This window comes from Mobula birostris, chromosome 9 (assembly GCF_030028105.1).
Source record: "Mobula birostris isolate sMobBir1 chromosome 9, sMobBir1.hap1, whole genome shotgun sequence".
NCBI classification, from domain to species: Eukaryota; Metazoa; Chordata; class Chondrichthyes; order Myliobatiformes; family Myliobatidae; genus Mobula; species Mobula birostris.
This window is the reverse complement of record NC_092378.1, coordinates 49,533,815-49,556,892: the sequence shown is the minus strand read 5'-3', so window position 1 is coordinate 49,556,892 and position 23,078 is coordinate 49,533,815. Positions and strand designations below refer to the sequence as shown.

Below are 23,078 nucleotides of genomic sequence, written 5' to 3'. Positions count from 1 at the left end.
TAATTTACCAATCTATATCAAAAACTTTGAAAACTATAAAATGCTTAAAAATGCATTTTTTGGAAGGATCACTAGGATCCTGAAGAAATACACACCACAAACCCATAAGGAAGCTCAAATCACAGTTTATGTGTGTCAGAGATGACCTGGGACTTGGGTTGGGTGGCGTTTACAGGATTTTCTGTGAACATGGAGCAGTGTATATTGGCCAGGTGGGAGGCACGGTGGAAACCGGCATCAAGGAGCACAGAAGATGTATCCGCTTGTGTTACCCAGAGAAATCAGTGGGAGCAGAACGTTGCATTCGCACACCCCTGTTTTGACACATGGTTCCTTGAATTACTATAGCCTTCCTGCCAGATTGAATCAGTTTGGCCATTCTCCTCTGACTTCTCTCATTAACAAGGTGTTTCTGCCCACAAAACTGCTGCCCCCTGGATTTGTTTTTTAGCACCATCCTCTGTAAAAAGGAGTGAGGAGAAGATGGCGGCGTGACGCAGCACGCGCAGCCGTTCCAAATGAATATCGATATGTGTAACTAGGGGACCGTGCATCAATACGGATTTGATGGGGACAGCTGTGAAAGCGTGGAGGAACATCTGGATTAACTTCTGAAATGCCTGCTTTGCTGCCGCTGCTACTGTGTGATCGAGAATCCCTGGAGACGTAGGCCCCAAATCCTCAACTTCACGTATCGCCTGTTGCCGGGGCTGGGGTCGAAACGCTCGGCAGAGATGATGCTCGGTGCCTCAGTGTCGGGACGTGGTCAGAGGCTCGGAGTTTTTCAGAAGGACTTGGGTCGGACTGTGGTCTGATGCTTCCGGGATGCTGCATCGGCAAGGTGGCAGTGCTGGAGATTTACCGTCTGCGTGAGATGATGGGACTTTGAGAGACTCTGAGACTTTTACTGTGCCATGGTCTGTCCTTATCAAATTATGGTATTGCTTTGCACTGTTGTAACTATATGCTATAATTATGTGGTTTTTATTAGTTTTTAAGTCAGTTTGTCATGTGTTTTTGCGATATCATTCTGGAAAAACATTTTTTATCATTTCTTAATGCATGCATTACTAAATGACAATAAAAGGGGACTGCGTGTCCTCATAATCATAATCACTAGAGACTATTGTGCGTGAAAATCCCAGGAGGTCAGTTTCTGAGATACTCAAACCACCCCATCTGCCACCAACAATCATTTCACAGTCAAAAATCTCATTTCTTAGATCACATTTCTTTCCCATCCTGATGTTTGGTCTGAACAACAACCTTTGCCATCTCTCAGTCAAGAGAAAATCTTGCAGATACTGGCAATCCAAACAACACACGCAAAATGCTGGAGGAACTCAGCGTCTATGGAAAAGAGTACAGTCAACATTTCAGGCCGAGACCCTTCAGCAGGCTCCTACTATGTCTTCATGCTTTTATGAATAGATTTGATGCTGCATGATTGGCATGGATATTTGCATTAGCATACAGGTGCAAAGTGGCCACTGAGTGTAAACGCAATTTCACCTTTCGCTATTTGCTCAAAGGAAGAATGGGGTCAATTACTGACCAAATAAGAGATCATTCTGTGGGGACACAGGGGTCAGAGGAGGGTTCAAAGGGGACAGTGGATGTCATGCTGTGGCTTTATAAGGCAGTAGTCAGACTGCACTTCCAGTATTGTGAGCAGTTTATCCATTTGCCCATTATCAGGGAAAAGAAGTGCTGGCATTGGAGAGGGTCCAGAGAAGGTTCACGAGAAGGATTCCGGGAATGAACGGGTTAAGATATGAGGAACGTTTGATGGCTCTGGGCCTATACTCACTTGAGTTTAGAAGAATGAGAGGGGAACCTCCTGGAAGCCTATCAAATATTGAGAGGCCTAGACTGAGTGGACGTGGAGAGCATGTTTTCTATAGTGAGTGAGTCTAAGACCAGTGAGCATAGCCTCAGAATAGAGGGACGTCCGTTTAGCACAAAGATCTGTGGTGAATCTGTAGAATTCATTACCACGGATGCCTGTGGAGGCCAAGTCACTGAGCCAAAGGTTACAGAGAGAAGGCCAGAGTATGGGGTTGAGAGGGATAATTAATCAGCTATGATAGCAGGGCAGAGCAGATTCGATGGGTGGAATGGCCTAACTCTGCTCCAATATCTTATGGTCTAATGGTCTTAAGTACTTTACGATCTGTTCACTAGTGACTTGGATCCTGACCATTTATCAGCACGGTGGGGTGGAAGGCAACAGATAAAACGAGAAGAAGGGGGACATTCATAACAGCTTTGGAATATGCATTCAGCTGATCTGGATGAGTAACTAAGTGAGGAAAGGGTAAACAATTTCTGAGGTCCTAGCCGGTAGCTTCCAATAAATGAGAATGGTGCCAGAGGACCTGAGGTATGCGAGTGTTACATCCTCCTGTAGAGAAGTGAAGTGGTATAAAACAGATAATTACAGTCCAGCTATCATTGGTGATGAGAAAGCTTTTAGAGCAGTAATCCGTGACAAAATTAATTGGCACTTGTACAAGTGTGTGCTAATAAAAAAAAATGTCAGCATTAATTTGTTAAAGACAATATGTTTTTGGCTAATGATTTAGTTCTTCAAATAAAGTAACAAGATGGTTGATGAGCAGGGTGCTGCTAATGTGCATGTGGATGTTCAGAAAAAAAGCTTCCGATGAAATACCGCAAAAAGACGATTAACAAAATTAACAGCCCATGGGAGTAAAGGACATTAACAGTGTGAATTCAAAACTGCAGAAGGGCCAAGATACAGAGAGTAATGGTGAAGGTTTGAGTCTCAGAACGGAGGCAGTGCTTTCTCTGAAGTATGTGAATGACCTTCGCGAACGGGGGTCAAATTCTAGTCTGCAGATGAGGCAAGTCTCGGAGCTGTAGTGAACAAGGAGAATTGTTGAACTGGGGAAGAAAAGGTTGCCATGTTGTGGATGAAACACATCTGCAGAATGGTGAAGAAGGAGAGGGGATCTTAACCTGATTATAGGAATTGAGAACCTCGCAGTGACAGGTCAGTGGTTAATGGTTGTCCAGATGGGATCATTGACTTTCAAAGACATCAATCAGTGAACACTGCTGTTATGTGCAAACATACAAACCACTGTTTGGGCCCAAGGAGATGTGACCATATGCTGAAGGATGCTATGCAATTTGCCAGACTGGGCTGGTCCATCTTCAACACAGGGAAGATGAAATAAAGGATTTGAAGGATCTTGATCATTGATGAGAAGCTACTTCTGGGGGCAGTCTCTGGTGTGACTGAAGGGCACAGTTCTGAGTGATCGTCCTTGATAAGTAAAAGTTGATCTGGAATACGCTGGTGGGATGGGTGGTATGAGCAAGTTTTGTAGCAATGCTTAAGGTTAAACACTTCATTAGAAATAAAGCTGTAAGGTAGTGGAGAGGAAAAAACAGGAAATTAGGACCAGTTAAGCAACTTGACTGAAAAGCCAATCACCCATAACCTTGTGCTGCCTGATTACATAAACTGAACTGAGACCTGCTCGAAGATCTTTTCACATAGAATCTCTCCAAGCACGAAGGCTCTTTTGCTGCCCATTAATCTCAGGTCTGCTGGCTGTAATGACCCACAGCAGCTCCCACACTAGCACTCTCAGCAAATAAGCCAATTAAAGTAATTTTTGTCTGAATTCATTGAAGGAAAACTGCTATGCTACTGAGGTTGAAAGTTGGAAAATAAACTGTGGGTGCTGGAAAGACTCAGCAAGTCAGTTAGCATCTGTGGAGAGAGAAACAATGTTTCAGGTCTAATAATCTGAGAGAAGGAGACTAATTTATGTAGTGAAGATGAGGAGGGGTGGGCAAAATGAAAAGAATATTACAGATTGGTTAGGCCACAAACGAGAGATTCTGTAAATGCTGGAAATCCAGAGTAATAGATACACTATACCGGAGGAACTCAGCAAGTCAGGCAGCATCTACGGAAGGGAATAAACAGTCAACATTTTGAGCTAAGACCCTTCATCAGGAATGGAAAGAAAGGGGGAAGAAGCCAGAATAAGAAGGTGGAGGAATGGAAGGAGTACAAGCTGGCAGGTAGTAGGTGAAGCCAGGTGAGGGGAAAGGTGGGTGGATGGAGGGGAAATGAAATGAAGCTGCGAGCTGGCAGATGGGAAAGGTAAAGGGCTGAAGAAGGGGGAATCTGATGGGAGAGGAGAGTGGACTATGGGAGAAAGGGGAGGAGGAGGGGCATTTGAGAGAAGTGATAGGCAGGTGAGGAGAGGAGAAGAGGTAAGAGGGGAGCCAGAACGGGGATTGAGAAAGGAGAGACGGGGAAAAAGGGAGAAATTGCTGGAACTTGGAGAAATGATGTTAATGCCGTCAGGTTGGAGATGACCCCGGCAGAATATGAGGTGTTGCTTCTCCAACCCGAGAGTGGCTCCATTGTGGCAGTAGAGGAGGCCATTTATCAATGTGTTGTAATATGAATGGGAAATTGAATTGAAATGGATGGCCACCAGGGAAACCTATCCATTGTAGACAGAGGGAAGGTGTTTGACAAAGCTGTTCCCCAAATCGACCGGTGTAGAGGAGACCGTGCCAGGAATAGCTGATGTAGTAGATGACCCTGACAGACTTGCAGGTGAAGTATTGTCTCACCCGAAAGGACTGTTGGAAGCCCTGAATGGTGGTGAGGGAGGAGGTAAAGGGACAGGCATAGCACTTGTCCCACTTGCAGGGGAGGGATGAACAGACAAGGGAGTAACAGAGACAGCAATCCCTGCAGAAAGCTTCGAGTTGGGGGATTGAGGGGAAAATGTGTTTGGTGTAGAATCCCACTGAAGATGGCGGGAATTATGGAGAATGAGGTCACGTTGCTAGGTGATCCCAGCTTTTAATGAGGGCAGTTGAAACAGAGATGCATCAAAGCTGTGGAAACAGAATGAAAAATGAAAGAAAGGGCAGGCTGAAGTACGAGTTTGGCTAAGCAGCCAGCTTGTAGATCAGTAGAAGTGGTCTGTGATGACTTGGGTGACTATAAGACTGGAGGCTGTGGAGGGAAAATCTCCCAAGAAAATAGGTTTGCTTACTGTGTAAGACTATGGCCTCGTGTTTCCCGCTGAAGTCATGGTCCAGTGGGAAGTATAAGAAGGTGTCTAAGAGCTGACATTTGACCGACGAAATTGAGGGCCAGTTAGGCAGTCTGCAACCACACCTCCATTATCAATAGCTTTGATACCAGGCTTGGTCCTCGGTGAGGTAAGTGCAAAAAAATAAGAATGTCATTTGTCATGTCAGAAATAAAGTCAGACAAGAGAGTAAGAAACCAGAGAAAGGGGTCAGGTGAATCTGGAATTTTTGAGTCAGTATACGGAGTTGGGACAGTCTTGCAAAAGAGATGGGCACGGTGGAGGTGGTGCAAGAGGGAGCATTTTGTCATACCAAGCTCAGAATTCATTAAGATGATGTCTGACGCCTCTGCTGAGTACTGATCATTCTGGAGCAGAGATGGCAAGATCGGAAGGGCTGACATAAGTAAGCAGGGCCAAAAGAAGAGGCGGAGAGATGGGAATCAGAGAAAACTGAAGGAGACGGATGGTCAGATGAGCAGTGGAACTCAAGTGCTGTAGAAATTTGCAATGTGTGATTCATGAAAGGAAGTAAAAGAGTGCTGATGTTTCTGGAACATTTGATTTCTGTCTCTGACATGTTAAGATGAGATTTGGTCTCACTCTGACAGAAATCTTCACAGCTTTACTCCCTCCTGTGATCTTATTTGTGTCTTTTCTCCTTTTTGGTGTACAGATGCAAAGCCTGTCTCGCTAACTCCCTACGAAGCCCCTGCAAACAGCCCTCAATATGTGTTCAACCAGAGGGAGCGGGAATCCCTAGAGGTTCGCGTGCGAGAGGTGGAGGAGGAAAACCACGCCCTTCGGAAGCAGCTCAGCCTCGCCCAGAACAGGGTCCATCGCCACAGAAACCATTCCAAGAGTTATTCCACAGAGGAAGGCACCGGAGACAATGAGGGGGTCCACGCCGTGGTTTGGAATGGCTCAGAGTGTGGCAGACGGCCCACTGTGGAGAAGTGTGAGGTAACTCCACCTTCCATCCTTTTTATGTTTCAGCATGAGACATCTATCTTCCCTCGTGTCCTTTCTGTATTTTAAACAGAAATATTAGAGTGTAACGTGGAGCACGAGGCATTTGGCATACTGTGTTCTGCCAGATCATAGCTAACACACTCCAATCCTTGTCTATCGTCAAATGCTTTCTCACTTTTTCAACAAAAATTTACAGAATTATTCCCTTTAAACACTTCTACTAGAACAGAAATGTAATGAGAAAACTCTCACATTTATTGCCCTTTTCTATAATTTTCCCATTTTTCTTTCCCCTTTCCCTGATTTTCTTTTAGCCCCCCCCCCCCCAGAGGAATCATTGCACTTTAACTGACTTAACCAACTCAACATCAGACAAGCAATGTGCTATGGGTGGTTAAGAGGGCTAAAGGGAATCAGCTGAAGTAGATTCCCATCCTCCTCCTGTTAAACCATTCCCAGTGTTGCTGTTTTTGTAATCCTTTTGTTGTACTTCAACCATCTGCAACCTCCTCTGGAACCAAGCTCCCTCGATGCTTCTCCCATTTAGTATGCAGAGCATTGATCTGAAAGCTTTTAGTATCTGCCAACAATTGAAACCACGAGCATGATTCAGATTGCCAGCTGCCCTTCAAAGCGTAAGGCAGGTGGATTAACACCTAGGGCCTGGCTCTGGAAGGAATGAAGCAGCCTGCGTATGTTCTCACTGGTTGTCATCCTCCTTTTGAGGTTTGCTGAGGAAATGAGTGTGTTCTCAACAAGTGGAGTGATGTTGTGATGCAGGGATCTTCCGCACTGGCACATTGATTGATTACTGCTGCTGCTTTTGATGTCCAGGATAGACTGCCCTTGAGACTGGGTGATGGATGTGGTATTAGGACAGCTTGATCATCTTTGCTTGCAATTTCTACAGCTTCCTCCAGATGGAAGCACTTGTAAGAGTAGGGGATAACTGGTTTTAGTTGGGTGAATGAGGAACAACTGGTTGGGACTGCAGTCATTGGACCAAAAAAATAAAGGCCAGAAGAATTCAACTAGTTCAGGGTTTAATTAGATGTGCAAGTATGTTTACCACAGACCCTGATGTTACTATGGACCTAATTACAGAACGATCAGTGCCATTGTGACCAATTTTATGTTTCCTAGACTCATCCTTCCTTGTTGAATAAGCCAGTTCAGCAGTCAAGCAGCCTCTGAGAAGGTAAAGGGTACAAGTCGACATTTTGGTTCAGCGCCCTGCATCAGAACTGAAAGAGGAGATGAAAGTTTGCCAGCTACATATAGGCAACTTTCCTTTTCCCTCTCATCTTGGTGCAGAATCTCAACCCAAAAATTTGACAGATAGCTTTTGCCTCTCTGGGTGCTGCTTGACCTGCTAAATAACCAGTGTTGACTTGTTTGCCTATCATTAAACTGCATTGGTTGGCTTAGTGGAGAATAACCAGCTCCGGTCAGGTAACTAGTTTACAGGTGGCACTGAGGTTGCTCGTCCCTGCTGAATAAGCTGACTTCAAGGAAGAGTCAGATTTGGCAAAAATGTCATTGGCCTTTCCTGCAACTAGGCCCTGATAAATTAGACACCTCCCTGAGGTGTCTAAACTTTGTTTTTCTTCTGAACCCTCTTGTTCTCTTCCAACAATGAAGTCTTCTTCTTGCACGCCTGAGTCTACTCTGGTTCCAAGTCTGCTCGTGATGCTAAAGGCAGACCTACAGCCTCCGTCTCGATTCGGACAGAAGATTCTTGATGGAGCAGGTGGTGGTGGGAATAAGTATAACATTTAAATGGCAGCAGCAATAATTTGCTTCATTTTTTCAAAATAAAGTCAAACCCCAAAGCCAGAGTGTTACCAGAAACACTGTGCTAGTCACATACTGATGTTAATGGGTCAGATGCAGCAAAGTTTTGTGAGGGATGTTGAAGAATATCGAAGAACAAATAGATGTAGACACAGTGAAATGATGTACACCCCACCTTTTCATGGTGAGATGAAAGACTCTTGGTCAGGAATCTGTTTTCTGAGTATTCTAAGCACTTTGGGCTCCTTATCTAAGAGAGGTTGTGCTGACATTGGAGAGGGTCCCGAGAAGGTTGATGAGAATGATCCTGGGAATGAAAGGGTTAATATATGAGGAGATTTTCTTGGCTCTGTTCTTGTACTCGCTGGAGCTTAGAAGAATGAGGGGGGAATCTCATTGAAACCTATTATATATTGAAAGGCCTAGATAGAGTGGACGTGGAGAGGATGTTTTTGCAGTGGGAGAGTCTAGGACCGGAGGGTGTAGCCTTAGACTGGGACATTTCTTTAGAACAGAGATGAGGAATTTTTTTTTCAGCCAGAAGGTGGTAAATCTGCGGAATTCAATGCCACAAATGGCTGTTGAGGCTAAGTCACTGGAAATAATTAAAGCGGAGGTTGATGTGTTCTTGATGAGTAAGGGCTTCAAAGGTTACGGGAAGAAGGCAGGAGAATGGGTTGAGAGAGATAATAAGTCAGCTGTGATGGAATGGTTGAGTGGACTTGCTGTGCTGTGTGACCTAATTCTGCTCCTATGTCTTATGATAGCAAGGTGGAATTTGATTAGACTGAATCTGCATGGAGAGCATGTCAGCTCTAATGCTTTTTCTATGACTCCCACGTTGATTCTAAGTTACTACGAAGAGCAGTCCGTACTGGGATCATTGTCTCTGTTTTTCTAGTGAGGCATCCTGAAGTCCACGTGGTTGTGCAGATTGGAATGTCATTATGCAGTTCCCACAGCTGACTGTGTAGCATTAGGCTCCACCTGTTGCTGTCTTGAACCACGAAGTGTAAAGTGTCCTGTAAGCACAGGTCCACTCAGTGCTAAGCAGTTTCACCTCAATAAGTGTGGCAGTCGAGAGACGCAGTGGGTTTCGGCCCCTACTGAATAAATAGGAAAGGCTGTTCCCTATGGAATTTGTTCCTGATTTCTCCCCAGTCACAGAGTGATGAGGGGAAGTGCACACCTATGATTGAGAATAACATTAGGGGTCTTTTGTTGTGGTTAAATAGCGTGACTCTACTTGCTAAGTTCAGTCATTGGTAGGCAGGTGCTTGACAGAGCTAAAAGTAGCCAATGCCAGGAAACCAAACTTCAGCAAGGATGAGCTCTTTCATAAGAGTTAAAAAGGGGATTCACCTAACCATGTAATTATTTTTGTCTTTTTCAGACAATCCACATTGCAATTGTGTGTGCGGGATACAATGCCAGTCGTGATGTTGTGACACTCGTGAAATCCGTTCTATTTCACCGGTATGTATGGATGACAGCGTTCAGTAGTCTTTCAGCTTGTGTCGACTGCAAGCAATTTTGTCACTGCAGTTAAATGCTGGAGATCAGGCAGCATCTGCAGAAAAAGAAACTCAGCTGTCATCATCGGAGCAGGGGTGGTAGACGGCTTTAAACTCTAATCCCATACATCAGCTTAAGTTGCTGTTGTTATGTACCCCGTAACTGGGTTGCCAAACCAGCAGAAATGGATCACTCAGTTAGAGTCTGGATTACTAGAACTAAGAAAGTTTTATTAAAGAAACAAGCAACACAGTAATCAAAAGGATAATAAATGCAACAGTTCAGCAATGATAAACACACATGTGCACAGAATTAAGATAACAGCATCAATCAAGCTCTATCGTTGTCTAGGTGTAAGTGACCAATTTCAAAGTGACACAAAGTTCAGTCCAATTTAGTTCAGTTCGCAGTAATCGTTGCCGTGGCAATGGACAATGTGGGGGGGAGGGAGAGAGAGAACGAGAACGACTGATCATTCAGAACGGCTTCCACTCACAGACCGGCAATATTGCTCACAAGCAGCTTTCGGGCGGGTCCTTTGTGATGTCACCTGAGGTCACCGACTGTGACCCCTCCTCCAGATGCGGTCGATCCTCTGCAGTGAACCCGGCACCCAAGCGAGGTGGACACACACCGGGTTCCCGCTGATCGTACCTTTCCACCCTGTGCGTTTGAGGCTGATCCCCCGATCAGCCGTCCAAGAGCTTCCCACCGACTTGTGAGAAGCGCACCGCTTCCAGGGTCTCGTTACCTCGGGTGTCGTGTGTGTCCTGCCTTAGCAAACCTGTCCCTTTTTAACCCCCTGCTGGGGTATCGCCTGTCCATCACTTCAAACAGTTCAGGGTTCAAAGGGGGAGCCGCTCTAGACAGCTCTCTCTCCCGTCCCTTCATTACACATCTCCAGATGCTGCTTCATTGTTCCTTATCTCTCCCTCCCCTGAGGACAGGTGGCAGACCAACTGCTGATGCCACTGTTGCTAGCCCAGGCCAGCAAACATCTTAATTTATGTGTATTCTCGTCACACTTCCCCCCTTTAAGGATTTTTACCGGGAGGTAAAAATTACAAACATGAATACGTTATTTGATACACACACAAATATACATCTTTATCAGCTATTTGGCTAACACAGCGAGTTTGAAGTTGTCAACACCTTGACAGACAGTCATCACATTTTCTGTTCCTTTTATATGTGTTATTAATAATCCCTTAGACCAGGCTCCAACTCAGCAAACTTCATAGTGGCCAAAAATACTGATGAATTGCGATCAATGTAACCTCTCATTTGGTTTTGTCCCGGACCACAGTAACACGGGTCGTCCCATTCCGACTCAGTTTTCTCTCGCAAGGGCTTAGTAGGAGGGGGAGGGGTAGTGACCGCAGAGTTATTGCAAAACTTCCTACAGTACCCCACCATCTCCAAGAGCCTTCTGAGGGCCCTCTTGGCTGTCGGGGTTGGGAGGTCAGAGATAGCCTGCACTGTAGCTTGCATCGCTGCCAGCTGCCCCTGTGTCACCACAACTCCCAGGTAAGTGACCTTCACGTGGCCGAACTCATTTTTTTCAAGGTTCACTATCAAGCTGGCTTCAGACAGCCGTATTAAATTGCCAATACACACCTCTGTGTTCATCAGCCCTTTAGTCACTGAATTACTCATTATATATGGATGTTGTTTACTAGGCTGGCCTATTGTAACAGACATCACCCAACGTCCCAGTTCTTTGCATCGCCTCGGGACAATCAAACACACGGGTGCGAGTCGTTTAATTACTTCTTCTAAAGAGCCGCTTTGTTCAGGGATTAAGGGAGAGACCTTATCAGTGGACCTGGCCAAAACAATAGCCTTCTCCCATCTGATCAATCCCATACTAATCTTTTCAAGATGGTTTTTTTCTCTTATCAGGGGGCCCCTAGCTTCATTGATTCCCACGCTAACCCCGACTAGGTTTGTTAGCATATCAAAAACCGGTGACCGTCCCAGTTCGCGTCGGTCATGATCAATAACATTCTTCCCCCTGGACAGCCGATAAACCTCTTTCATGATTCCACCAACTGTTTCCTCCAGCACCGCAAAATGTACCTCGTGGGCCATGTTAAAAACCTCATCCCCATAACTCTTTTGCACCACCCCCCATTCCTCATCTGCGGGCACGGTACTTGGTCTCCCTTTCTTCCTTAGCACTTCCTCCTCCGCACAATAGCCTACTAGTTCCCTTGTCAAGCCTGTGTCAGAGAGAGCTGTCTCTGCCAAAACCATCAGCCCCTCGTCTCGCTCCCGCGTCTGCACAAATTCTTTCCTGGTTACTGCTACGTCTGTCCCAGCTCCCTCACTACCTCTTGTCTCACTACACTCCTTCTTTTCATTTTCTACCCCCTTCTCGTACAAGGTTGGCAGAAACGTGTCAGCTAAATTTACCACCGCAGCCCCATGATGAACCTGTGAGTCCATGGGCGGGGCCTCACTGCTGGCAGGCTGACCTGTCAATCTCACGATTGGGAACACGATTCCCCCGGCGATGTCATTACCGAGCAAGACTTCCACGCCTTTCATCGGTAATTTGGACCTCACCCCGTTCGTGACTAGTCCAGAGACCAGGTTGCTTTGTAAGTGTATCTGGTGCAAAGGGACTGACTCTGTCCCTTCCCCAACACCTTTGACCTTTACCTTCCCAGTCTGGGTCTCTGAGCTAAACTCTAATACACTCTTCAGTATTAGTGACTGACACGCTCCCGTGTCTCTCCAGATCCGCACTGGAACTGGTTTTAACCCCTCCTTCACTGACACCAATCCAGCCGAGATAAACCTCTCGCGCCCTTCCTGAACTTTGGCAGACCTGTCCTTCCCTAGCGGTTCGCTTAACAGCTCGATACAGCCATTCAGAACCCCCGTTTTTCCTTTCCCCGTCTCCTTCCTTGGGGCAAAGCACCTGGACGCAAAGTGTCCGACTTTCCCGCAATTATAACAGACGACCCCAGGAGATTTCCTGCCAGACTGCTCCCGGTCTACCTTATCCTTCTCACTAGTCCCCGGCTTACTTTCTGACTTTTCTGACAGACTCTCCCCGCCGTCCTGACTACCCTTCTGGTAGCCTTTACTCAGGGCAAACTTCATTTTATGCATCAATGCATACTCATCCGCTAACTTAGCAGTTGCGGCTAACGTGGCTGCCTCTTTCTCATCGAGGTAGGGTCTCATACCCTCAGGGACACAACCTTTAAACTGCTCAATCAGGATCAGCTGTAGCAGTCTGTCATAATCCCCCTCTACCCCCTTTGAGACGCACCAACGCTCACAGTATGTCTGCATCTCACGGGCAAACTCCAAATACGTGCATTCTGGAACCTCTGCCGGTATGCCTTCGGGACCAACTCATAAATCCTGAGGATGGCCTTTTTTACCACCTCATACCTCTAGGCACCTTCCGCGGACAAAGCGGAGTAAGCTTCTTGGGCTTTCCCTTTCAGTACACTCTGAAGTAAAACAACCCACTTATCCCTCGGCCAGTCCTGACATAGCCACTTTTTCGAAATGGAGAAAGTACCGATCCATGTCGGTATCGTCAAATGGGGGAACCAGCCTAACCTCCTGGGTCGCCCGGAACCCTCCACCTTGGTTCGGCACGAGCCCCTGCTCGGCCCTTATCTTTAACTTCTCCAGCTCAAATTCCCTTTCCCCCTGTTTCTCCTCTCGCTCCAACTGTCTCTCTCTCTTTTCTCTTTCCCATTGCCTTTCTTTCTCTTCTCTCTCCAACTGTCTCTCCCTCTCTCTCTCCCTCTCTCTCTCCTGCCTTTCTAACTCTCTCTCCTTCTCTTCTCGCTCCAACTGCCGTACCCGGAACTCGTGCTCGAGTCTCAGTTTTTCGAGCTGCACCTGTACCGCATCTCCAGCAGGTTTTTCAATAGACACCACCCCCAGCTCGCCTTGGGGAAACACACCTTTAGATACATAGTGCTCTACGATAGCTCTGTGTATCTCCTCTCTCCTCATTGCCGACTTCCCCTTAGCAAGATTCAACCGTTTGGCCACAGCTACCAATTCCGATTTCCTGGCATCCTCTAATGCCTCCAAGGTCGGTGCCTTTATAAATTCCTCAGCCTCCATTTCTGCTGTTTGTCTTTTCTTTCTTTCGGGAATTTTAACCCAATCAATTTACTCCGTCCCAAATTTAGCGTTCAAAATCGCGGACGAGAACCCCACTTATGTTACATACCCCGTAACTGGGTTGCCAAACCAGCAGAAATGGATCACTCAGTTGGAGTCTGGATTACTAGAACTAAGAAAGTTTTATTAAAGAAACAAGCAACACAGTAATCAAAAGGATAATAAATGCAACAGTTCAGCAATGATAAACACACATGTGCACAGAATTAAGAAAACAGCATCAATCAAGCTCTATCGTTGTCTAGGGGTAAATGACCAAATTCAAAGTGACACAAAGTTCAGTCCAATTTAGTTCAGTTCGCAGTAATCGTTGCCATGGCGATGGACAACGTGGGGGGGAGGGAAAGAGAGAACGAGAACGACTGATCATTCAGAACGGCTTCCACTCACAGACCGGCGATATTGCTCACAAGCAGCTTTCGGGTGGGTCCTTTGTGATGTCACCTGAGGTCACTGACTGTGACCCCTCCTCCAGACGCGGTCGATCCTCTGCAGTGAACCCGGCACCCAAGCGAGGGTGGACACACACCGGGTTCCCGCTGATCGTACCTTTCCACCCTGTGCGTTTGAGGCTGATCCCCTGATCAGCCATCCAAGAGCTTCCCACCGACTTGTGAGAGGCGCACCGCTTCCAGGGTCTCGTTACCTTGGGTGTCGTGTGTGTGCTGCCTTAGCGAACCTGTCCCTTTTTATCCCCCTGCTGGGGTATCGCCTGTCCATCACTTCAAACAGTTCAGGGTTCAAAGGGGGAGCCGCTCTAGACAGCTCTCTCTCCCGTCCCTTCATTACACATCTCCAGATCGCCTGTCCATCACTTCAAACAGTTCAGGGTTCAAAACGGGAGCCAATCTTGACAATACCCAGACCGATGGCTCCTTCATTACACATCTCCAGATGCTGCTTCATTGTTCCTTATCTCTCCCTCCCCTGAGGACAGGTGGCAGACCAACTGCTGATGCCACTGGTGCTAGCCCAGGCCAGCTAACATCTTAATTTATGTGTATTCTTGTCACACTGTGTTTCATCTCTCTGCACCAATTCTAGGAGTGATGATTAATATTCTGTTGTCTTTCTATTCCTCACGAGAGGGGAGGGCTCAGCAACATGTATTGAGTGATGGGCAGTCAGATTAGACAACTACTTTCACCCACATCATGTTCCTCGGCTAACCAGAGCCGACCAGGCAGTAACATCTGAGGATTTCCTCTCATCTCTTTTCTTTTTCCTAACCCGGGTGCCTCACCATAATGGCCACTCATTTTTCCCTTGTACTAACTCAATTCACTGATGTTGTTCAATGATCTGTGTGGAAGGCATGTAAAATCTCGGTCCATGTGACAATAATGAACCAAATGCCTAAGAGTTACATTAGCTGAGATGTCTTGACCATGCTGGCTCAGAAAACACCTGGTGCTTTCTGCTTATTTATGCTTCAGGGTCGCACATTATTCCTTTTCCCCACTTCAGAGACATATCCCTCAGTCACAGAACCTCAGTTATACAGCGAGGAAAGAAAAAGCCCGCAGATGCTGGAAAGCTGAAACGAAGACAGAGGTTGCTAGAAGTAAACAGCATGTCAGGCAGTGTCTATGCTGAGGGAAGTGGTTAATGTTTCAGGCTCCCTGACCTTGTACAATTTTTTCATCCCTCTTCCATTTGTTCCTATACCTTACCATTCAGACATTCCTTGTGCTGGCTGGCTGGTGTGCTTGAGGTGATCAGGCAGGACAGTAATGTAGTGGTTAGTGCTATCGCTTTATCTGTAAGAAGTTTGTACGTTCTTCCTGTGACTGCGTGGGTTTCTTCCGGTTGCTCCGGTTTCCTGTCTTTGGAAACTCCAAGTCTGTACTTTGCAAAGATATACAGGTTGAGTACCCTTTAACTGAAATTCCAGAAACCTGAAATCCAAAATTCTTTTGAACATTGGTATGATGCCACAAATGGATATTTCCATAAGGTGCTGCAAAGGTTTCTGCGTACCACAGACAGCTCTGAGAAGAGGCCTCACAAATGCAATGAACAGAAGTTAATGAGAAATGAAAAGCACTGCATAAAGCGCAAAATGAAGATCTCCAGCATGTATTGATAGAGTGGATTTGCAGCGTCAGAGTGAGCACATGCTACTTAATGGTATGCCGATCATGAAACAAGCAAAGATCTATCACGATGAACTGAAAATTGAAGCTTGTTTGTGAATATTAAGCAGGCTGGTTGCAGAAATTTAAGAAAAGACATTGCATTCAATTTTTAAAGATTTTAAAAATTCTAAAGATAAAGCGTCTGCTGATCATGATGGAGCAGAGAAATCAGTTGATGGGTTTGTGAAGATTATCGCTGATGAAAATGTAACAACAGAACAAGTCTAAAATGCTGATTGTCTTTATACTTTACATAAAGCTTTACAAGTACAGTGTATACTCTAACATTTTAATGAAAACGCAGCACTGTAGGTTGACACTGAAAATTTACCGTTTGTTTTCCTTCAAAAGCTGATTCAGGTAGTCTCCTGACATTGCTGTGCTGCTTTTGTTACCCTGCACACATTATATTTTCATCATATTAATGGTATGGAATAATTTTTACTGTTAAATATATATGTGTGTGATGAACAAGTGTAAGACAAAGACTGCTTACCGGTGGCACAAATTCAGAGTTGGAAATCTTGGCGATCCCAAGCTATCTTATTATATATTACTAAATCCAAAACACTTCTAGCCCCAAGTATTTCAGGTAAGGGGTACTCAACCTGTATTTAATTCATTACATGGGCGTAAATCGTTGGTGTGGCCTCATTGGGCTGCCAGGGCTTGTTACTGTGCTGTATCTTCAAACTTAAAAACTTAAAAATTACAGCTAAACCCATTCTTACTGACGTCCACTGTCTCTGTACAGACACCGGTGGGAGTTTTGTCACCCAACTAGACTGGTTACTTGCCCCTGCTACTGGACTGCCAATTATTTCCAGTTGTCTCTGTATTTTAGGTGTTGGAATAAATGGTTATTTGGCCCCTTGCCTCATTTCCAGTTCTCTTCTGTATATTCGAAGCACTCACTCTCTTCTGCACCTTTATCTGATAGCCTCAAAACATCAAATGTTGACATCCAAATAAAATGCAAGTTCAAATTCCAGTTTATTTCAAAAAAGTTGTTAAGCTGAAAACCCGGTTGCTCTTTTTCTGCTGCAAGAAATCGCCATGAAGAAGAGCAGGAAACTCTCCCGGGTGTCCTGATCTCTCATAACTAAACTAGATTATCTTTTATTTGCTTATCCATTTATTTATTTTTATTTTTATTTTTAGAGATACAGCGTGGTGACTGGCCCTTCCGGCTCAACACGTCCATGTTGCCCAATTACACTCATGTGACTAATTAACCTACTAACCTGCACATCTTTGGAATGTGGGAGGAAACCAGAGCACCCAGAGGAAACCCACATGGTCACAAGGAGAATGTGCAAACCCTGTAGCGACAGCAGTGAAATTGAACCCAGGTTGTTTGTGCTGGAATAACTTCACGCGAACTGCTCTGCAACCATACCACTCCAAGGTTCCCCTGGCTTCGCCCTGCTGTTAGAGATCAGTTTTATTTGTCACGTGTGCATCAAAGTATTGAAGCATACAGGTGAAATACGTCATTTGCTTCAAATCAGATCAACAAGACGAATGCGCTGGGCAGCCTGCAAGTATTGCCACACTTGCAGCACCAGCTAGCAGATCCATTGCTTACCATAGTCTTTAGGATACGAGAGGAAACCAGACAACCCGTAGAAAACCTACATGGTCACAGGGAGAATATTCAGACTGCTTACAGACAGCGGCTGGAATTGAACCCAATCACTGGCACTCTAGTGGCTGAGTCTATACTGCTGTGCTACCCAGTTAATATCTGGTTATATCCTGTCCTGTTTATGGGTGTTGCCAGGTGACACTTCACTGCTGCTTTTTGTGTCGTAACATTTCAAAATGTTCCATTGGTTATAAAGTGCTTCGAGACACCATAAAGATGTGAAAATTTTCATCTTAAACATATATTTCACCCTTCCATTGCAGCTCCGACACTTTAAGAACATTGGTTCTTTCGTAAGAAGAGTCAGAATCAGGTTTATTATCACTGATGTATGTCATGAAATTTGTTTTGTGGCAGCAGTACTGTGCAAGACAAAAAAATTTCCCATATTACAATAAAAAAAAATTAGAACAAAAGGAGAATAGTGAGAAAGTATTATGGGTTTATGGACCATTCAGAAATCTGATGGCAGAGGGGAAGAAGCTGTTCCTAAAACATTGAGTGTGCATCTTCAGACTCCTGTCCCTTTTCCACGATGCTTAATGACAAGAGGGCATGTCCCAGAACCGAGATGGTGACAGTATTTAGTGATGGGTGTCACCTTTTTGAGGAAATGCCTTGTGAAGACGTCCTCTGGTGGGAAGGGTTCTGCCCATAATGGAGCTGGTTGAGTCTGCAGCTGTCTGCAGTCTCTTTCAATCCTGTGCATTGACGCCTCCTTAGCAGGAAGTGATGCAGTCAGTCAGAATGCTCTTCTCTGTACATCTGTAGAAACTTCCTAGAATATTTGGTGACATGCAGGATCTCCTCATGCAGTATAGCCATTGGCATGCCTTGTTCAGGATGGCATCAATGTGTTGGGCCCAGGATAGATCTTCTGCCCAGAATTCTCAGGTTTCTGTTTTCCCATTGTCTCAGAAATGGAAGTATCTATCAATGTCGTTGTGACCACACCCCCTCTTTACCAGCGCACTCATACTTGCTGTAGTTCTCCACCATAACCTTCTACAGCTCTTGTATAAAAATGCGCAGCATAATTAGCAGTCGCTTGGTGCCAATGAATATAGTTATTGAGTTTTGATGGTGATACTTGAAGGAAGAACAGACTAGTATATTTTCCAGTTGGGTTACAGTTAATGCCCCAAAAATGGATAATTTAGGCTTTAGGAATTAAGTCAGGTCTCAACCCACAACCTCCACACTTGCAACTAATTATTATACCAGCTGCGATAGACTTCACTTCTGAGAAAAATAAGAATTTTTTTCCTTGGAGTGACAGAGGATGAGAGGTGACCTGATAGAGGTGTATAAGATGATGAGAGGCATTGATCGTGTGGATAGTCAGAGGCTTTTTCCCAGAGCTGAAATGGCTAGCACAAGAGGGCACAGTTTTAAGGTGCTTCGAAGTAGGTACAGAGGAGATGTCAGGGGTAAGTTTTTTTTATGCAGAGATTGGTGAATGCGTGGAATGGGCTGCCAGTGACAGTGGTGGAGGCGGATGCGATAGGATCCTGGACAGGTACATGGAGCTCAGAAGAATAGAGGGCTATGGGTAACCCTAGGTAATTTCTAAGGTGAGGACACGTTCGGCACAGCTTTGTGGGCCGAAGGGCCTGTATTGTACTGTAGGTTTTCTATGTTTCTATTTGACCTCTGCAAACTCTCACAGGGGAAAAAACAGAACAGAATTGTTCACAGTGACGTTGGTCCAGGTTGAAATGTCGGCCAGAGCACCAGTGAGAGCTCCTTTCTGTCTCCTTTCACAAGTCACATGGGAGCTTTTGTGGTCGTTGGGATCGGATCATGCTCAATCATCTCATCCCAATGTCAAGACCATACCTCCAACCAATGCAGCCATCCTTCAGCACAATGTTGGAACTGTTGGCCGGACTGACTCGGAAGGGAGAGTCCCACACATGACGCCAGGCCAAATGTGTACACTGTAGGAATTAACCTATTATTTGGCTTTATGCAACTTTCATGTTAAGCCTCTTCCAAATCTTCCACCTCCAACAGGCATTAAAGAGATTCTCAGAAAGTCTTGAATTCCAGTTGATGCACACCACAGCAGAATTCAAATTGGGAAAATTATATCAGTGTGAAACAGTGTAGAACAGAGAAGCTAAGCTGCAGGAGTGTTAACTTTCTGAAGACCAGCTCATAATTCCAAGAACTATTTGATAAACAGTTGCACAATAATATTTCCCAATCACCAGACCGATCCTGGCTCGCCTCTTCTCTCTGTTACTCCACTATCAGATTTCTGAATAGTCCATGAAAATCTGGTGAATACAGACTCTGGGCCTGTATCACTAGAATTCAGAAGAATGAGGGGTAACCTCACTGAAACCTTTTGAATGGTGAAAAACCTTTTTATAGAGTGGATGTGGAGAGGATATTTCCTATGGTAGAAGAGTCTAAGACCAACCCAGAGAACACAGCCTCAAAATAGAGGGACATCCTTTTAGAACAGAACTACTTTAGCCAGAGAGTGGTGAATCTGTGGAATTCTTTATCCCAGGGAGCTATAGAGGCCAAGTCTTTATAGAGCATAGAAAACCTACAGCAAAATACAGGCCATTCAGCCCAAAATGCTGTACTGAACAAGTACTTACTTTAGAAATTACCTCTGATTACTCATTTTTTTAAGCTCCATGTACCTATCCAGGAGCCTCTTAAAATACCCTACTGTATCTGCCTCCACCGTCACTGGCAGCCCATTCCATGCACTCACCACTCTCTGCGTTTATTAAAAAAAGACAATCTGTACCTACTTCCAAGCACCTTAAAACTGTGCTCTCTCGTGTTAGCCGTTTCAGCCCTGGGAAAAAGCCTCTGACTATCCACACGATCAATGCCTCTCATCATCTTATACACCTCTATCAAATCACCTCTAATCCTCCGTCGCTCTACGGAGAAAAGACCAAGTTCACTCAACCTATTCTCATAAAGGCATGCTCGCCAATCCAGGCAACGTATATTTAAGACAGAAGTTGATAGATTCTTGACAGGTCAGGGCATGAAGGGATACGGGGAAGGCAGGAGATTGGGGCTGAAATGAAACTTGGATCAGCCATGATGAAATGGCAGACAGACTCGAAGAGCCAAATGGCCTAATTCTGCTCCTATATCTTAAGATCTTTAAATTACCTCTCTTTTTTGCCCTCTTTTTGCATTATTTATTTTTATATTCACACACACAAAATGCTGGGGAAATTCAACAGGTCAGACAACATCTATGGAGAGGATTCATCAAGACATCCAGGGCTCAGTCTGAAATGGCAACTGTTTATTCCTTACCATAGATGCTGCCTGAGCTGCCGTGTTCCTCCAGCATTTTGTATGTAGAACTAGACTTCCTGCATCTGCAGAATCTCTTGTGTTTGTTATTTTTCTATATTTCTTATTGTAACTTGCAGCACTTTTTTATTTACTGCACGGTAATGCTGCCACAAAACAACAGATTTCACAATGTACAGTGCTGTGCAAAAGTCTGAGGCACATATGGATGGCTCGGGTGCCGAAGAGTTTTGCACCGTACTGTATTGGTCAAAGTGGAGTGGAGAGCGAGTTTGTAAATCTGGCAAGAGCAAAGGATCTTGGGAATGGCAAAGGTGCAACACTGCGGGAGGAATGTGGGACAGGTGGCAGAAAAGAAGTGCCAGGGAAAGGGGGTGGTGCAGCTCTGAGATGCCAGGCAAGATAATTTTATTCCAAAAATGTTGATTTGTTGATCATTCCTGAATGACTTTCTGGTGCTTCCTGCTCCCTACCTTCTCCCTTCCCCTTTTCCCAACCATGATTCCCGTCTCCCTGCCCCCTTCCCACTCTCAGTCCACAATAGAGACCCATATCAGAATCAGGTTTATCATCGCCCACATATGTCGTGCAATTATTAGTTAATATGGCAGCACTGCAGTGCAATACATAAAATTACCACAGTACTGTGCAGAAGTCTTAGGCGCCCTAGCATGAGTGTGCTCTCTCTCTGTCGCTCTCTGTCTCTCTCTCTCTCCCTCATGATATCTATCTACATATATATATATATCTCTATCTAAGAATTCTGCATAGTACTGTATGTCAGTGATAACCAACCTGATTGTGACTGTCTCAGATCTGATGCGGGGTGGACTATCTCTTTTCCTCCATGGATGCTGTTTTTTTCCCGTTGAATTCCTCAGCAGTTTGCGTTTTGCTCCGGATCCCAGCATCTTGTGCCTCGACCGAAGACCAATGCTGCTACGGTGAGATTATCAAAGTGGAGAAAGCTGAAGTGAGCTATAGATGGCTGATCCAGAAGTTCAGTTGCTATGGAAACCATCCACCATACTTCCCAACCCAAATCCCATAATCATTTTCAGTCTGCTATATGCACTCGCTAGAACTGAAATTGACTTATTATTGCCACGTGTACCGAGAAATAGTGAAAAGTTACCGTTGCATGCCATTCATACAGATTATTTCAAAACATTAAGTACTTCAAGACAGTACAAGGTAAAGTCTATGACAAAATGCAGAATAAAGTGTTACAGTTAGTTATAGAGAAAATTCATGCTGGTAGACAAAGTGTAAGGGTATAATGAGGGTAGATTTAGAGGTCAAGAGTTCATCTTTAGGATTACAAGAGTTCTATTCAAGTATCTTATGCCACAGGATAGAAGCTGTCCTTAATGCTGGAGGTATGTTCTTTCAGGCTTTTTTCTTCTGTCCACTGGGGGAGGGAAGAAGGTGGAAGGGGTCTTTGATTATGCTGCCTGCTTTTCCAATGCAGTGAGAAGTGCACTACAGAGAGTCTGAAAAAAGACATTTTCACATATTATTTAAGTGAAGTAATTACCCTCCCTTGTTGATGTATGACAGGTTTAAATACTGGACTGCCCTACCTGACTGTATTGGATCAGTTAACAACATTCAAACAAGAAATGTGCATAGACTTGAAACAGAAAGACTTTCAGAAAACTTTGAGGGAAGGGCAGGGAAGTGGAACTAATTACCTAATAATATTTCCATGAGTCCTTCTGTGCTGTAAAATTCTGTAGCTTGTTAATGGTCCATTCATTGTTCTCAACAGAGGGATGACCTAAAAGGTGCTAAAGAATGTCAGTAGCAGATCAGAAAAAAAGATACATTTTTTTTGCCACTCTTTCATTAAGATAACAGACAGCATTTCATTGGAAGGCATTAATCCTTCACCATAGTGCAAGGTCATCAGAGGTGAATTAGACTTCTTGCAATGTAGTCCTACTGTGCTGGCAAAGACCCACACATCCCCCAAAGTGAGCTACTCTTGTAGATGGCATTTGTCTTGACTGAATTGAGGAACAGAAGCTTTGTTGCACCTTTTGAGGAACCCCAAAGCACTTTACAGTCGGTGAGAGGTTTTTTTTTTGATGTCAGGTTACCCATGCTGGCAAGATGGCCAGCAAGCTCCCACAAACAGCAATGGGATGATGACTACTGATGTTGAAGAGAATAAATGTTGACTGATAATATCAAGATTTGGTGTGCACTGAGACCTTGGCTTCACGTTCTATCCAAGAAGATCAAAAGGTGAAGCCAGGGATGGAGCAGCATAGCAGTTAGCACAGCGCTGTACAGTAGCCGTAACCCAGGTTCAATTGCCGCAGTTTTCTGGAGAGAGTCCATGTGTTCTGCCTGTGACTGCATGGGTTTCCCCTAGGTGTTCCTGTTTCCTCCCACAGTCCCACATGTACTGGTTGGTAAGCTAATTGGTCAATGTAATCTGTCCCGTGA

The 23,078-nt window shown here is 44.9% G+C and overlaps 1 protein-coding gene across 5 annotated transcripts in view; it reads left to right on the top strand.

Annotated features, from left to right (window-relative positions):
- large1 (LARGE xylosyl- and glucuronyltransferase 1) overlaps positions 1-23,078 on the top strand; it is a 442,193-nt gene that overhangs the window by 248,297 nt on the left and 170,818 nt on the right. For all 5 annotated transcript variants that reach the window (XM_072268022.1, XM_072268024.1, XM_072268023.1 and 2 more), the window contains 2 exons: positions 5,773-6,059; positions 9,256-9,338. In XM_072268022.1, coding sequence (XP_072124123.1) covers positions 5,773-6,059; positions 9,256-9,338 — 370 coding nt within the window. The remainder of the gene's footprint in view (positions 1-5,772; positions 6,060-9,255; positions 9,339-23,078) is intronic.